Below are 14,544 nucleotides of genomic sequence, written 5' to 3'. Positions count from 1 at the left end.
CAGAGTTACTCAAATATGAGTTGATCTCATAGTAGTTTTCTTTCTGTTCTTAGGGAAAGATATGTGCATATGTTTGTGGCCTAAGTATTCATCACTTCTTATTCTGCAGCCCAGAGAAATAAGGAATAGCTGCAGACACTTGCTGTCATTATTGCAAACCAGTCATTTGAGCAAGGGGGACTTCTAATCTGTGATGTTTCCATCCTGGTAACTGAGAATGCTGCATCTGTCTCTTCAAGAAGCCTTCACCCAGCAGAGACCCCTGTAGCTTGGCATGATGAATCAGACCAGCATCCTGCTAGGTTATGGGTCCAGTCAGCTGTAAGATACCCCTAAGTTTAGATTAATGGCTGGGTTTACTCTTTTTGCTATGAGCATATTTTTTCCTGAGTACTAGAAGGAAAATGCTCTGTAATAAGTAGAGTTCTATTAAATCAAATCACTAGTTGCCCTCTAAAAGCAAACAAAAAAGTACTTGGCAAGTTAATTTTTTATTACTTGCATGGTGAAAACATCATGTTGTTTTTCAGAACAACTGGAAAAATAGATTGTTTCAAAATATTTGGGATTTGCACTTAGTTTCAAAACTAGCCTAACTCTAGCCTGACCTCTGTGGACTTATACTCGCAAAAAAGTATTTTAAATAGTCTGAAAGAGGCTGATATTTACTTGTGAGCAATCTTTTAATAGTCTAATTTTTTTTATGGCATCATCTTTGTTAAGCTATTATCTTACAATTTTTGCACTCCAGCATTTTCAAAATATCATGTTGTGGTGCTGCAATTCTATGCCCTCACTCTCTACTTGCTGTACTGCTCAGTGCTTGGTGTGATTCCAACTCTCTCCTGGGTCACACCAGCCTGGGGAGGTAAAGACTACTAATGGTCAGGAACCAGATGAGTCTGGCTCCTGCTCTCTTTTGAAGTGGTTATAACAGTCCATCACAAAGGAAAACAATAGCACAATTGCACATCTGTCAAGCTCTAGCATACCTGGTGAGAACACCAGAACACCTCATTGTCCAAGCTAGGCGGGAGTGATAAGTATCTGACAAGGGTCAGTTATCTTGAACCCTATAAATTGTGACCCCAAGTGAGACCCTTTGAGCTCTCCTGGATCGCAGTGGGCCTGTGATCAGCATCTCCCCTGAGCTGGGACACCTCTCAGGTATTAAACCTTAAGGTGTCATCCACTGTCAGAGCTGACAGGAGGTCAGGGTGAAGTCAACCATCTCGAGTCTCAACCATCGTGTGCTGAGGAATGCCAATGCACTGTGAGTATTTACTCGAAACTCAGGAAGAGGGAAACTTTAACTTTGAGCTAGCTTCTCTTTCACCCACTCTCTCTGCTAAAGTGTTTGGGCATACACAGTTGTTTTCACTAGCGTGGGTACATACTTATTTTACTGGATCCAGGTATTTTTGCCTGTACGTTTTGTTTGTGAATATGCATGTGTGTATTGATTTAAGGTACTGTATAGTAAGTAGAGTAAATCTTGTCCATCTTTGAATCTGTAGTTAAGTCGCTAATTATAACATATTTTACTGAATTATTTTGTAAATCTTTAGATTAGTTAATGATTAAGTGCTGCTAGTCATTATTAAATCTTGATTTGCTGCTAAAACCATTACCATGTTAATACTTTCATCTGTGACACATATGACTTTGTAGGTCACTCTCCTATCCCACAGGCAGAAAGCTTGGTCTTTCATTTATCCCCTCAATTTGAGTCATCTGAATTTAGGTAATCAAAAGCTTTGGCAAAAAAAATTGTCTAAAATAAACTTCTTGCATCTTTTCTAAATAACTGTTAAATACATCAGGTAGATGCTTGATGAAGCCAAAGACCCTTTTCATATGCAACTTAGATCTTGGATAAAGCTGATCCAGATCAGCTAACAAGTTTCCCTGTTTCTGATGGGCTGTAGCTACTGCTCGGATTCCTTTGGATAGGAATTGGGTTTAACAGGGCTTCAGCATTGTTTCAGATCATCAGGAACAGTTTGTAAATTGGCCACATACAAGCAATGTGAATTGTTTCATTATAGTTCATTATAGTTTATTTCTATCAAAAAGTCTTTGTTTCCATGAAGCTAGTGAAACTAGATGGACAGACCCGAAGCAAGTGCTCTGTGACTCTTCTAATTGTTTCTGTAATGGTCAAATACTACAATAAAGCCAAAGAAAGGATATAAATGTACTACTTAAGACTGTATTCTTTCTACTTCATTTTTCTTCAGAGGGGAAAAGTACATGGGAATGTGGCAAGATGATCTTTGCCAAGGCAATGGTGTTGTGGTTACTCAGTTTGGACTGTATTACGAAGGAGCCTTCAGCACCAACAAAATGATGGTGAGTTGAACACTGGACTCTGTATGGTGACTTTTCCTCTTAAGTGTGGTAGCTTTCAGGGGTATGTGAGTGTATGTTAGGCTGTGTAAACTTTCTATTGTCTTTATAATCCCTGCTCTGTTTTACCTAGGACTGCTCCAGAAACTGCTTTTTAAAAAATTATTTGCTAAGAATTAGTAACAGGTTTTTCAGTCTATCTTTAGATCTTCAGTCTGGCCTTCTGTTACAATCACTACTTTGTGTTCTTTATGATTCTCTTTTAGGGGACTGGAATTCTGCTTTCTGAGGATGATACAGTCTATGAGGGGGAATTTTCAGATAACTGGACTCTGAGTGGAAAGGTTGGCATTACAGTTGTCACTTGTAAACTGTTACCATCTAAAAAAATCCTTCCTTGTAATTTGGTTCTCAATGGCTTTCAGTTAAATTTTTTGTTATCTTCTCTCAAGGGAACACTGACCTTGCCAAATGGAGATTATATTGAAGGTCTGTTCAGTGGAGAATGGGGATCTGGAATAAAAATCACAGGAACCTACTTCAAGCCTAGCTTGTATGAGAATGAGAAGGACAAACCTAAAGCATTGTGAGTGTTGAGTAAGAAATGATTTCTCATATGGTTCAGTAATACTTCGGAACATAAGTATTGTCTTTTTTCAAAGGCCAGTTAAAAATATTTTTTCCAAAGAAACAGTGAGACTATGAAAACACTTTTTACTTTTTTATTCCTCTTCCCTCCTGCTTAAGAAAGAAGATAAACATCTTCATAGCTCTTCTTGCTTTAATTACTACTTGAATGCACAAGTAACAGCATGAAATTACAGGATAGCTGACGTGCTGCTACTGTCCTGTAGCAGTCTCTGAATTTTTTTTATTTATGTCTGAATGGGCTGTTAGAACTTGAGTTCACAGCTGTTGCTGACTTTTGAGGTACCGCGAATGACTTAATCACTCAAATGTAACTTAGTCTATCACGGACCTCTCTGCCTTCTGCCAATTATTCTGTTGGTAAATTAATTCAGAACAGAATTAGCTAGTTACTACAGCTCTTCCAAACAATGTGTAAGAAAATAGTAGAAAAATCTGCTGAATTGCAAAAGAGAGCATTTTAACACCTTGACAAAGATAACTTTGAGAAGTATCCGTGTAACCCTATTTATAGCAGGTGCATTAGGTCAATTTGCTTAGTTATCTCTGGGGAAAAAACACATTTAAGTCATAACTGAGATATCTTTGAGGAAAAGAAATTTAGGTAAATTTAAAGAGTTAGTGAAATTTCAGTATTTGGTAGCACTGTATACTGGTTTACAATAGTAGTAATTGTTGTACAGGATTCAGTATCTTTGAAGCACGCTCTCAAATTTTGGATTAAAATGGGAAACACAACTCTAGTGTTTTTACATAGATTACTTCTCAGTATGCTTCCTGAAGCATTCCCTAGTAATTTCTTTTGACAGTGCTGACACCCTACAACAGGATGCAAAGTTAAGCACGCCTCCCTACTGAACTGAACACTTGCAACCTTAGCAGCTGTCTGCTTTTTACCCCAGTAGGGAGTCTATGAATAAATGTATGTACGTATTTGTGAAGATTGCTCGTGAAATAAAGGTTTCATCTACCCTTTTCAGGCTCTCTTGAAGTTGAAAATCTGGTATAATCTGTGAAAAGGCTTTAGAGCCTCCTTTTTCTGCTTTCTGAAGCTGGAAGCATGGAGAAATGCCAGTGTTGCTAATTCATCTCAAGCATTGATGGAAAAAATATTAATGACAGGTCTGACTATTTGTGACACTTGATTTAAATCAAGATAGAACCGTTAATCATGACAGCATTTATTTGCTTTACGAAAGCTTTTCAAAGCCCTGAATTCCATTATATGTCTGAAGTGTGTATATATATATATAGGGAGAACAACAGTTCTTGGTTTTCTTTTGGCTATAGAGGATCCCTGAGCATCGGCTGTCAGTGAAGAGGCCCGAGCTGGTTTTACTCTCTTATCAGCACATCCCTAACACGTCATGCAGCATCATATGCAGATCCTACTTTAGGGGCGGAAGCCATATATCCCATCCTTGGTATTTATCTGTGTAGCTGTGCTATTTGTACATTCCAGGGCAGGGAGATATTTGGGACATATTTGTACTGTGTCCTTGCTATGTGAATGTGGCCTGAGCATTCTGAATGAATACCAGTGGTGAAGCTAAGCCCAGTCAAGTGCAGCGTGTCCTGTTTTCTTGGAGATCGAACCAGTCCTTTTTGTGTTTAAACAAACTGTTTTCTGGAAGACTACAAGAAAAAGAGTAAGATTGACTTGTCTAATAAGGTTTGTAGTTGTTTCCACATGGAGGTATTAAAAACATTTTAATGTTGTCACATTAATCTACATAACATAATGTATGTTAGCAAGGAAAAAAAATATAAGGATAAGTGTAACTGTTGTAAGTTCTTTTTAATAAAAGGTATTGAAAGGCAACATATTAATTGAATAGTAGGGTCTGGGTTTATTCTTAATGATATACTTGGTTTACAGTAGAGACTAAGTATATCAGCTTTCAGTAAAATAGTATTAGATTGACATTAGCCATAGGTGGTTTTCGTAGCCAAATGTGGCATTTCATGACTGATTTTAACAGACTAATTGGTCATTTTATTAGGCGGAAGCTCGGGATCCTGGCGGTGCCTCCTGATGAGAAATGGAAGGCAGTATTTGAAGAATGCTGGAACCAGCTTGGTTGTGAGAGCCCGGGCCAGGGGGACAGATGGAAGGCTTGGGACAACATTGCAGTGGCCCTGACCACCAACAGACGGCAACACAAGGACAGGTTGGTTCCTAGAGAATGTAGTTAGCAAAGCAAAGTATTGAGAGAGAAACCGGAATGACACTAAACTCCAGACTAGAAACTAACTGTACAAATTCAGTTAAAACAACAAATCCTAAACAGAATTGGAACTCTTAATACTCTGCACTGTAAACCCTTTCAGGGACACACTGATGTTTAGAATTAGTTCAGTTGTTAGCTTCAGGTTTTTTCCCTACTGTATGCCTCATAAATAATCTGTCCAATGTTTTTGTCCTTTTTGTAACTGCAGCCCAGAATTACTGAGCCGCTCACATACTCAGACACTGGAAAGTTTGGAGTTCATTCCACAACACATTGGTGCCTTCACCCTGGAAAAATATGAAAATATTAAAAAATATTTAATAAAGGTATTGTGACTCTCAGATGCTCACATAACTTGTTGGTAAGGCATGACATCAAGCTCACTCTGTAATAGCATTCCTTAACTTCTTTCACATTTGCACTCTTGTAATCCATGTTTTATTCATTCATGTTTGCTCATAACTTCCTAATTTATTGAATTAAAATCCACAACTAAGACTAAAATCATTGTATAACTGATGGATACTGCCTTAAAGTCAGTTTCTGCTCAGTTACTGTTTTAATTCTTATACATTGGATCCAGCAAAGCATCTTGAAATACTTGCTAATTATTACATGTTAATTTAAATAGTACTGGACAAATGACTAGTCCAAGAAGTAGCACAAGTTCTTGCATTGTCTCGATTCCTCTGTGAGCTGTATTCAGCTAATACATAAATTTTATAATCCAAATGTCAGTTTGTTAAATATAGTTCACTTTTTGATTTATTTGTAATTTTTTTTTCAAAGCCTGTTGTTGGATCTCTGACCCATCTCTCTTGAATTCCTTTTTTTATGTAACTTGTCTGGCCAATTAATCTTTCACCTCAGGCTTGTGATACTCCTCTTCATCCACTGGGCAAGCTGGTGGAAACACTAGTAGCTGTCTACAGAATGACGTATGTTGGAGTAGGAGCTAATCGACGATTACTGCAGGAGGCTGTGAGAGAGATAAAGTCCTACCTCAAACGCATCTTCCAACTGGTTAGGTAATGAGACTCTGATTTTCAAGTCAAACTACTGCTGAACTAGATATCTCGTGTACTGAAACTGTCTAGTATTTATGCAGGCCAAGTGTGCCAGTATCTTTACTCTGTTGTGGGGGTTGCTTACGTTTCCTTAATCTTTTTAAGGAGTCTTGAATATTCTGTGAAAATAGAAAAACTAAAGTCTTCACAGTGTATTACATCCTACATTTACTTCAAAACATGCTGTGAGAAGCTGGTCATGAATGTGGATTTCCAATTTAGCATCTCCGGATATCCATGCTGTGAAAAGACAGTGTTCAAAGGGTATCGAAGAATAGTGAGGACAGGGACTCGCAGTGTATTCCATTAAAGTTCTTACCAACATGGATGAGCAATGTTCCTGTGAAGTGTTTGCTTAGATTCTTGAGAGCAATAATGGCTTGGGTCCTGACAATCCGAGCAGAAATACTCCAAATTATTAACTATTGGAAGCTTTGTCTGGAGGGAAGGGATCTGGCACTGGAGGGGTTGATCTTCCTAAGTTCTCTTCCAGGTAGATGGTACTGTTCATCTGTTAGCTACGCTGTCTTAGTCCACCATTTGTTATTTCAGCTGACTTGTCTGTTCTCTCCAATCTTGCTTTCTAATGCTGTGATTTGTGGTAATTTCTTGAAATGAAATCGTGTGTTATGTGTTGCCATTTAGGTTCTTGTTTCCTGATCTTCCGGAAGAGGGCAGCACAATTCCATTTATGGCAACAGAGCCAAGAGGAAGGCGATCCTTTTGCAGTGGGAAATCTGACTCCAGATCAGAATCTCCTGAGCCAGGGTACATAAAGAAAAGAAAAAAACAAACAAACAACAAACAAACAAAAACTAATGAAGGCATAATTTTATTTCTGTTCGCAGTTTTTTCTCGGGTGGGGGAAGAAAGATGAGCACATGTTTAACTTATGGGTATAAACAGATTTTTTTTGCTTTTTTTCTTGTGACAGATTCTGATAAGCAAACTTCCATGTGATGGTTGTAACAAGCATTTCATCCTTGTTCCGTGCAATAGTTCTTTACTTAAGCCCAAACTCGCTTTTGTCTGTTGTGGGTAAAACAGTTCAGGCTTCGGCCTGGGCTTCGGCAAACTGTTTGGGGTATGAGCACTGGGGGTAATGCAGGTCCAGTGCATGTATACAGCATCACAAATAGCCAGTCACATGGAGTGCACCCTTGAGTCTGTCGTTGTCCTGTCCACAGCAGCCTCAGGTGTGGTCAAAACAAGAGGGATCAGTGGAGACAGCCTTCTGAGAGGTTCCAGTGCAGGTGCTATTAGTAGGCACCTGGACTTCAGCTTTCCCTGTTAGGATTACAGCTTGATGCCAAGCAGCTGCTGACTTTATGAAGCCTGGAGTGTGAGTGTGTGGAGCTAGGTCAGGTCACTTAATGGGTTTTAGCCTATTTTCTAGCTTTTGCTTTGAAGGTAAAGTTCAGCTGTCACCACAGTGGCTCAGAATGGGGGCTAAGTCATTAGCATGAAGATACAGGTAAAGCTTGAATATAGTACAGTATTCAGCTTTTATGTTATACAAAGAAGAAAGCCACTCTCCTGTTTAAAACACCTAAATTGCAAAAAACCTGCAGCACAACCATTCCCCCCTGCCCCAAACCCACCTGTATGTGGACTGTAAAGGAAAATTGCCCCTAAGTATTTCTTAGCACAGATACTATTTGATGGATTTGTATTTACTTTATTATTCTTATCCCTCATATAATAGGCTCATGTTAAATAAAAGATTTGTTCCAATGATTTCTTTTTCATTGAATTTTTATAGATAATTAGGTTTTTAAAATGTCTTCCTCTTCAAACCACTTCCCTCTTTGTTTTGTAGCTATGTGGTAACCAGTTTTGGCTTGCTGCTCCCTGTGTTACTGCCACGACTCTATCCTCCTCTATTTATGTTGTATGCCTTGGACAACGAGCGTGAGGAAGATATTTACTGGGAATGTGTTTTACGTCTAAACAAACAAACTGATATGGCTCTTCTAAGTTTTCTTGGAGTGCAAGTGTGAGTATGCCTCAGCAATAACACAGATCTTAGAAAAAGATTATGGTGTGTAATTAGAGAAAGCAACTAAATAAAACCCCTGTTGTCTAAAGTCTTTTCTTTGTTTAAAATGCATCTAAACATATTTTCAAGCTAATTGGTATGGTTGAGAGAGTGAATCAAAACTTCCAGCTTCCAAAAAGGGTGGGGGTGGCGGGGGAGGGCAGGAATTATCAGTATTACTACAAGACCAGAGCAAGGCATGTCAAATTAGGCTATTTTACAGCTATTTGTGCTAGGTGTAGTTGATCCTGTAGAAAGAGCTGTTGTATCTCATAGTATAACATGATGACTTCATTTTCATAAGGTGAAAATGCTTTAAGACCATGCTCTCTCAATAGACTGTGTTGGGTTTCTTGCAGGAAATTTTGGCCAGGAACTGTATCCATCCTTGGAGAGAGTAGAAAGGTATGTTCACTGAGCCTTGACTTACAGTATGCTTTGCCCAGTGCTGCTTTCAAGAAGCTGAGATCATGAAAAAGTGGTGAAAGAATTTTTGACCAGACTTTTTGCTTAAGAGATGCTATGCTGCCTCGTTTCATTAAAATTTGACTGCTACTTAAAAGCTACACTAGTGATTTCTTACAACAGCTTTGTCACTTACTGTCTTACTCTGTGATGAGTTCTAATTCAGGAAGACATTTGCTTGGTCTCCAATTATAAAAGTGTGAGAATAAAAGTCTAGCAAGGAAATTTTAAAGCTGCTTGATTGAGAGTTATACCATTGTATACTTTCTGATTGGGAGAAGAAATATATAGTTTTTATTCTTAATCATTATCTTGCTGAAGGTGCTTAAGCAATGGTCTTTGATGGTAATGGTGTAGTACTCAATCTCTGTGCTCCAGTAAGACTGGTTTAATAATCAAACTTTGAACAGTTCCAGTATTTACAGTATACTTTAAATCATGTCTGCTTATGAATCAGTATACTTTTATTTGAAAGTTTCAATTTCTTATAGTCACTTAGATAACGCCTGCCTTCAGATCACCTCTCCCCTATTTAGAACTGTGGCTTGCGCAAAGTCTGTAACAGTAGGAAGCGTGGCTTTCGTCATAGTAGTTCCTGCACACAGACAAGCTGATATTCCTTGATAGAGATTGTTACTAGTCTGTAATAACAACCAAAGCTGCAGCTGAACCCCACCTCTGGGGCTATGGGTTCCCAGCAAGACAAGTCCCCTTTTCCCAAATCATGAAGTTGAAGATTCACCTGAGAAAACATGACACAAACCTCCACTCAGACTTTTATATATTACAAAATCCAGCAATAACATGTTTATTGAGTTACTTCAGGTCTTCTGTATTTTTAGGTACCAGGCACAATTCTTACCAGCTGTCTGAATCCTTCACACTTCTGACTGGTTCTTTGGTTGTAGAGCTGAGCCCCTCCACTGTGAAGCACTATGTGGCATGTGTCTTCTCTGAATTACGCAGTATCTGATGCTCTCTGCAGCCATTTACCTTATTTGCTGGGTCATTCCTTCAATTAAACAGGATGTTTTTAGCCAAGACATCATGTTTACCTGCTTCTCTCCTCTGTCCAGTTTCCTCATTTCTGTGAATTTCTTTAGGTCTTTTTGTATCCATCCATTCTCTACCTGCTGTATTCTGAAAGACTCAGGCTGAGCTGCATATTAAGAGCTAACATTTATATTTCTTCTTTCCTGTTTGCTCCAAACCTGGATCTGATTACTGACTGATGACTTTTCTAGGTTTCAGCTGTTCCAATCTTATGGTTCCCTCCTAATTGTTAACCATTAAGATTTAATGATTCTCAGTCTTACTTGACCTGGAAGATGTCCAAAACCCGATTCCCATACCAAGGAATTCAGTACAGGCCTTTCTGAATTTTAAATGAAACTCACAAATTATAGATAGGCAGATTTCCTGGATGACTTTAGCATCAAGGCACATTCCCCTTTCTTTGCACTGGAAAACTGAAAAAAATGTCTTTTACGCCAGTGTTGCATGATACTCTGCTTTGCTGATGATGATGAATAGTGGGGTGGTTAAACCTGCATGATAAATCTTCTCATGATTATACAGGTATCATCAAATACAAAAGATGCCTGCTTTGCCTCTGCAGTTGAATGTTTACAGCAAATCAGGTAATTCTTTGAAATGTGTCTTTTAGTGGTTTACTGCTTCTGCTATAGCAGTATGTAGTTTACTTGATTATGATCCTTGTCATGTTTCTTTGTTCACCTTTGTAAGAGAGGTCACCAAGAAGTTTCAGAGTTCCTGCTAAAAATGTTAGTAAATTCTCCCAGTGGGGAATGAAATAGTTTCATAAATGTGACTGAGATGTGTCCGTAGGACACCATTTAGAATCAAAAGCATGAGGATGTCTAGGTAAATACACATGGGAATTTCTAAACAGTTATGCCAAAATGACCTGTGCATGGGCAGCTTTTCTGTGTCTGTTAGCTGACATAAGGAATTCTGCTGTAAGAATGTAAGTAGAAATTAAAAGGGTTTTAGAAAGGAATTTTTCCCCTTTTACCACTGTGTTAAAACATCTTAAAACTGTGAAGACGGTCTCCCTTGCAGTGGTGTGCCTTGATGCAGTAATTATAGCCTGGGTACTGCACAGCCTTGGCAGCCATGGCTGTTGTGGTGTGAATGATCTGGCTTATCTTCTTGGGCACAGGGGCATGCTGGCTAGCAAACTGTCTTCCTAATTTAGACGTAGATATGTAACTTCTTACTGATATCCTGTTTTGCTTTTGCTCTTCAAATAGTACCACGTTTACCCCAGCTGACAAGTTGAAGGTGATCCAGCAGACTTTTGAAGAGATCTCTCAGAATGTGCTTGAGACTCTTCAGGAAGATTTTCTGTGGTCCATGGATGACTTATTTCCTGTTTTTCTCTATGTGGTGCTACGAGCCAGGTAGGCACCAAGAGTGGCATCAGTCATAAGCTGAGCATAGGCAGTGTGAGTACTTTCACCCTGCTTCTTGTTATAGAACTAATTGCTAGCTTTTGGTACCTTAGTAAATTTTCCATTTTGGCTGTTTGCTTTTGGCCTGAAAAAATTTGAACAGGTAACTGTGAAATGGTGGTGACTTCAGAATGAGGTTAGGGAAAAGCATGTTTTTTGCACAACACCATGTACAAAGAGTAAAAAACATTATAATGGTACCTTTTCACCTGTTCTCTTTCCCTCTCCCCCGTGTGACAGGATACGGAATTTGGGGTCTGAGGTGCACTTAATTGAAGACCTGATGGATCCTTATCTGCAGCATGGGGAGCAAGGCATCATGTTCACTACCTTGAAGGTATGAAAACTATTCAGGGTTCTTAAAAGCTTTCTTTGGAAATTAATCAGCTTTGAGCAATGATAATCAGCTTAGGACAATTGTATGAACATTAGGTTGTAACTTCTTTGGCATTTTTATTGAATTTTCTAGCTAGGACGAGCAAGGAAACTTAAAGCCTAAGATAGCAGGTACTAGCCTAACAATTGCAGGTACTGCTAATAAAATGGTGCAATGTGCAAATGTACTTTATTCAAATGTAGTATTGGTTGCTGTTGGCTGTTCCGAATGCTCACTTGGAGCCTGTTATTCCCCTGGAACTTAACAAACTTCATTCCATTTATAAAAATTGAAATGAAGTGCTGCTTTGGAAATTAGCTATTCCAATAACATTTAAGTCACATTACATCAAGATGCTTCAGGAATTCAAGTTTGAAAAAAAAAAAAAAATACTGTGTCACTCTCCACATTCTATTTGCTATTCTTTTTTTTAAGTATGAAAAAGGAAGAGAATCTGTTTTGATGAATATCGTATTGTACACTAGGGCCTCCGTAATGCAAATAAGTTGGTTTAGTACCTCAAAACTGTGCAAACAAGTGGGTCTTGTGACAATTCAGCTGTGTGGAGCTTTTTTTTGTGGGTTGTTTTGGAGGGAGGCTGTTAACCTGAAACTTAAAAATCTTAAGGTGAGCTGCTAGGTGAATATGATTGTGTTTTCTGTCAGTGCAAACTGGAAATAGTTGGGTGCAGAGGTTTTTTCATATCAGTCATTTTTATAGTGCTGCAGAAAGGGAAGATTTGAGTTGGTTAAAATTTATCAAGGAATCTATGTAGTAGAAGCAGAATCTTATTTTCCATGAGTGCAAGTGTTGTCTGAGAAATTTATAGTAAGTTTCTGGTCATGGCTGACCCAATGCGTATTTGAATTAGCATTAAGGAGTGAAGAGCTACCAGCAGTGGTCAGAGTATTTATCTAGGTGATAGAAACCTATGCTTTTCAGTCTGAGAGCTTTTGAAACACTTAATCCCTGCATTCTTGTCCTGTAAGAAAATATTTTCTTTTCTGGGGCCTTCTGTCAGAGGGCAAAGAAAGACTTGAGCAAAAAAAAATGTCCCTCATCTTGGCAAAGCTGGGAGCTGTGAAAGTACTGAGTCTCAAATCATGCTATCTTGCTTCATTAGGAGGTGGACGTAATTTGTAACTTAAAATGTCTTGTTGTTGTTTTTGCTAGTTTATATATCAGAAGATTCTCATGCGTTGAGTGTCACTGTCGTCACTGTTTGTAGAAAGCCTAGTCCTTTGTTTTCTTGGATAGAGAAAAAAAACCTTTTTGTGTATGATGCTTTATCAGCTTGCTGAGAACTGGTATGTATGCTAAACTGAACTTTGTTTTAATTCAGGCATGTTACTACCAGATTCAACACGAAAAGCTTACATAGATCATCATTTACGACCTGGCTCTGTGGGATAATCTACTCAATGGAACTTCACTAATACCTACTTTCTTCCCTGAAATGGCACTTAGAGAACACTCTGTTACAGTTCTGTTGTTACAGATGAAAATATTCAGTTGTTTCTTCTGAACTTTCAGTTTTAAGATCGGAGAACTGCAGCCAGAAGCTATCTATGAAGTGGTGATAAAGCTAGAGACTTGGTGTGTCAAGTACTTCCCAAGAAGAAATAATTTCCTATTCTAACAGAAATATTATTTACTCCTTTTTAATTAACAATGCTGCAAAAAGGCATGGCATCTACATAGAGTACATGTGAAAGTCTGGGCCGCATGGCTTCTAAAGCAGTGGGTTTGTTTTTATTATTCCTGATTTGTCAACAGAGACATTTAAAGAGAATTAATTGCACCACAGAACTGTTCAGTCTTCCTGAATTAAGCTATTATGTTTGTTTGTTTATTTAAAAATAGAAATATGTTAGTATTTATAATGGGTAGCCTCTAGTGTGTTTGGCTGTAAAGGTTTTGAGGCATCTGTGTTGAACAGCATTGCTGAATGCAGTGTTAACGTGCTGCTGTGGAACTACCACACTGTTATGGACTTCCCTGTTTACTAGAATTATAAATATACAGGCATTCACCATTCTTTCTGTTTATGAAATAAATAAAAGGCACTGACCACTTCAGATTTTGGCACTGAATTAAATACTTGAAATCTGTAGTGTTCAATTTCATTACCCTGGGGTCAGAGGACTAATGCTTTCTCTGGAAGCCCATGTGATAGGAGAATGGGAACATGCTCTTGAACAAGCTGACAATGGACTAGGTTTGAGACTGTTGCCTGTTAACTTATGTGTCAGAGTGAAAAAAAGCTAACTTTGTTGCATTTTTGAACACATAGAGAACAAGTAATTTCCCTGGGAGATTTTTGTGTGTGTGTGTGTTCCTCTGTGGTTTATGGTTAACTTTATTTATAACCAATAACACTAGTGGATAACTTGGGTATTGTAGGTGCTGTTTCTTACCATGGCTGACTCAAAAAAGGGGGAGGGAGGAATACATTATAGAATGTTATGATGGCTTAAGTTATATCAAACTACCACAGATAATGCTATTCATATTTTTGAAATAATAATCATGGCTTGTGTATGGCACCTAAATGGAAAGAAACCATGTCAAAATACTGTTTTGAACAGTGACTGTAATGTAGCAATTTTAATAATAAAGTAAAAATGATTGGTCTTTCTGAAATTATTTTTAGTTTTATCAGAGAAGGGGAAAGAGTAATTCTGGCAAGATGATGTTTAAAAATATTGCTATACTTGTTATACTTGCAACAGACTTAAATGATAACAGATTATAGAGGTAATAGACTTCATGTTTGCAAACAATTTTTTGTTAGCTTAATCTTGTTTTTAAATTATACTGAATAATTTGAGAGATAAGCAATAATATGAATAAAAGGAAAAAATAAAAGGAAAGCTATAAAAAGAAGTTAATGTGA

At 38.0% G+C, this 14,544-nt stretch overlaps 1 protein-coding gene across 6 annotated transcripts in view; it reads left to right on the top strand.

Annotated features, from left to right (window-relative positions):
- The window catches only part of ALS2 (alsin Rho guanine nucleotide exchange factor ALS2), a 44,920-nt gene extending 30,629 nt beyond the window's left edge, over positions 1–14,291 (top strand). For all 6 annotated transcript variants that reach the window (XM_074872881.1, XM_074872878.1, XM_074872880.1 and 3 more), the window contains 13 exons: positions 2,241–2,352; positions 2,616–2,693; positions 2,802–2,935; positions 5,001–5,168; positions 5,437–5,554; positions 6,099–6,256; positions 6,941–7,063; positions 8,115–8,291; positions 8,693–8,738; positions 10,377–10,438; positions 11,072–11,221; positions 11,513–11,609; positions 12,991–14,291. In XM_074872881.1, the coding sequence (XP_074728982.1) occupies positions 2,241–2,352; positions 2,616–2,693; positions 2,802–2,935; positions 5,001–5,168; positions 5,437–5,554; positions 6,099–6,256; positions 6,941–7,063; positions 8,115–8,291; positions 8,693–8,738; positions 10,377–10,438; positions 11,072–11,221; positions 11,513–11,609; positions 12,991–13,029 (1,462 nt within the window). In that variant the 3' untranslated portion in view covers positions 13,030–14,291. The remainder of the gene's footprint in view (positions 1–2,240; positions 2,353–2,615; positions 2,694–2,801; positions 2,936–5,000; positions 5,169–5,436; positions 5,555–6,098; positions 6,257–6,940; positions 7,064–8,114; positions 8,292–8,692; positions 8,739–10,376; positions 10,439–11,071; positions 11,222–11,512; positions 11,610–12,990) is intronic.
- The last annotated feature ends 253 nt before the right edge of the window (positions 14,292–14,544 follow it).

Source organism: Strix uralensis, chromosome 6 (genome assembly GCF_047716275.1).
Source record: "Strix uralensis isolate ZFMK-TIS-50842 chromosome 6, bStrUra1, whole genome shotgun sequence".
NCBI lineage: Eukaryota > Metazoa > Chordata > Aves > Strigiformes > Strigidae > Strix > Strix uralensis.
This window is presented reverse-complemented; position numbering and strand designations above follow the sequence as displayed.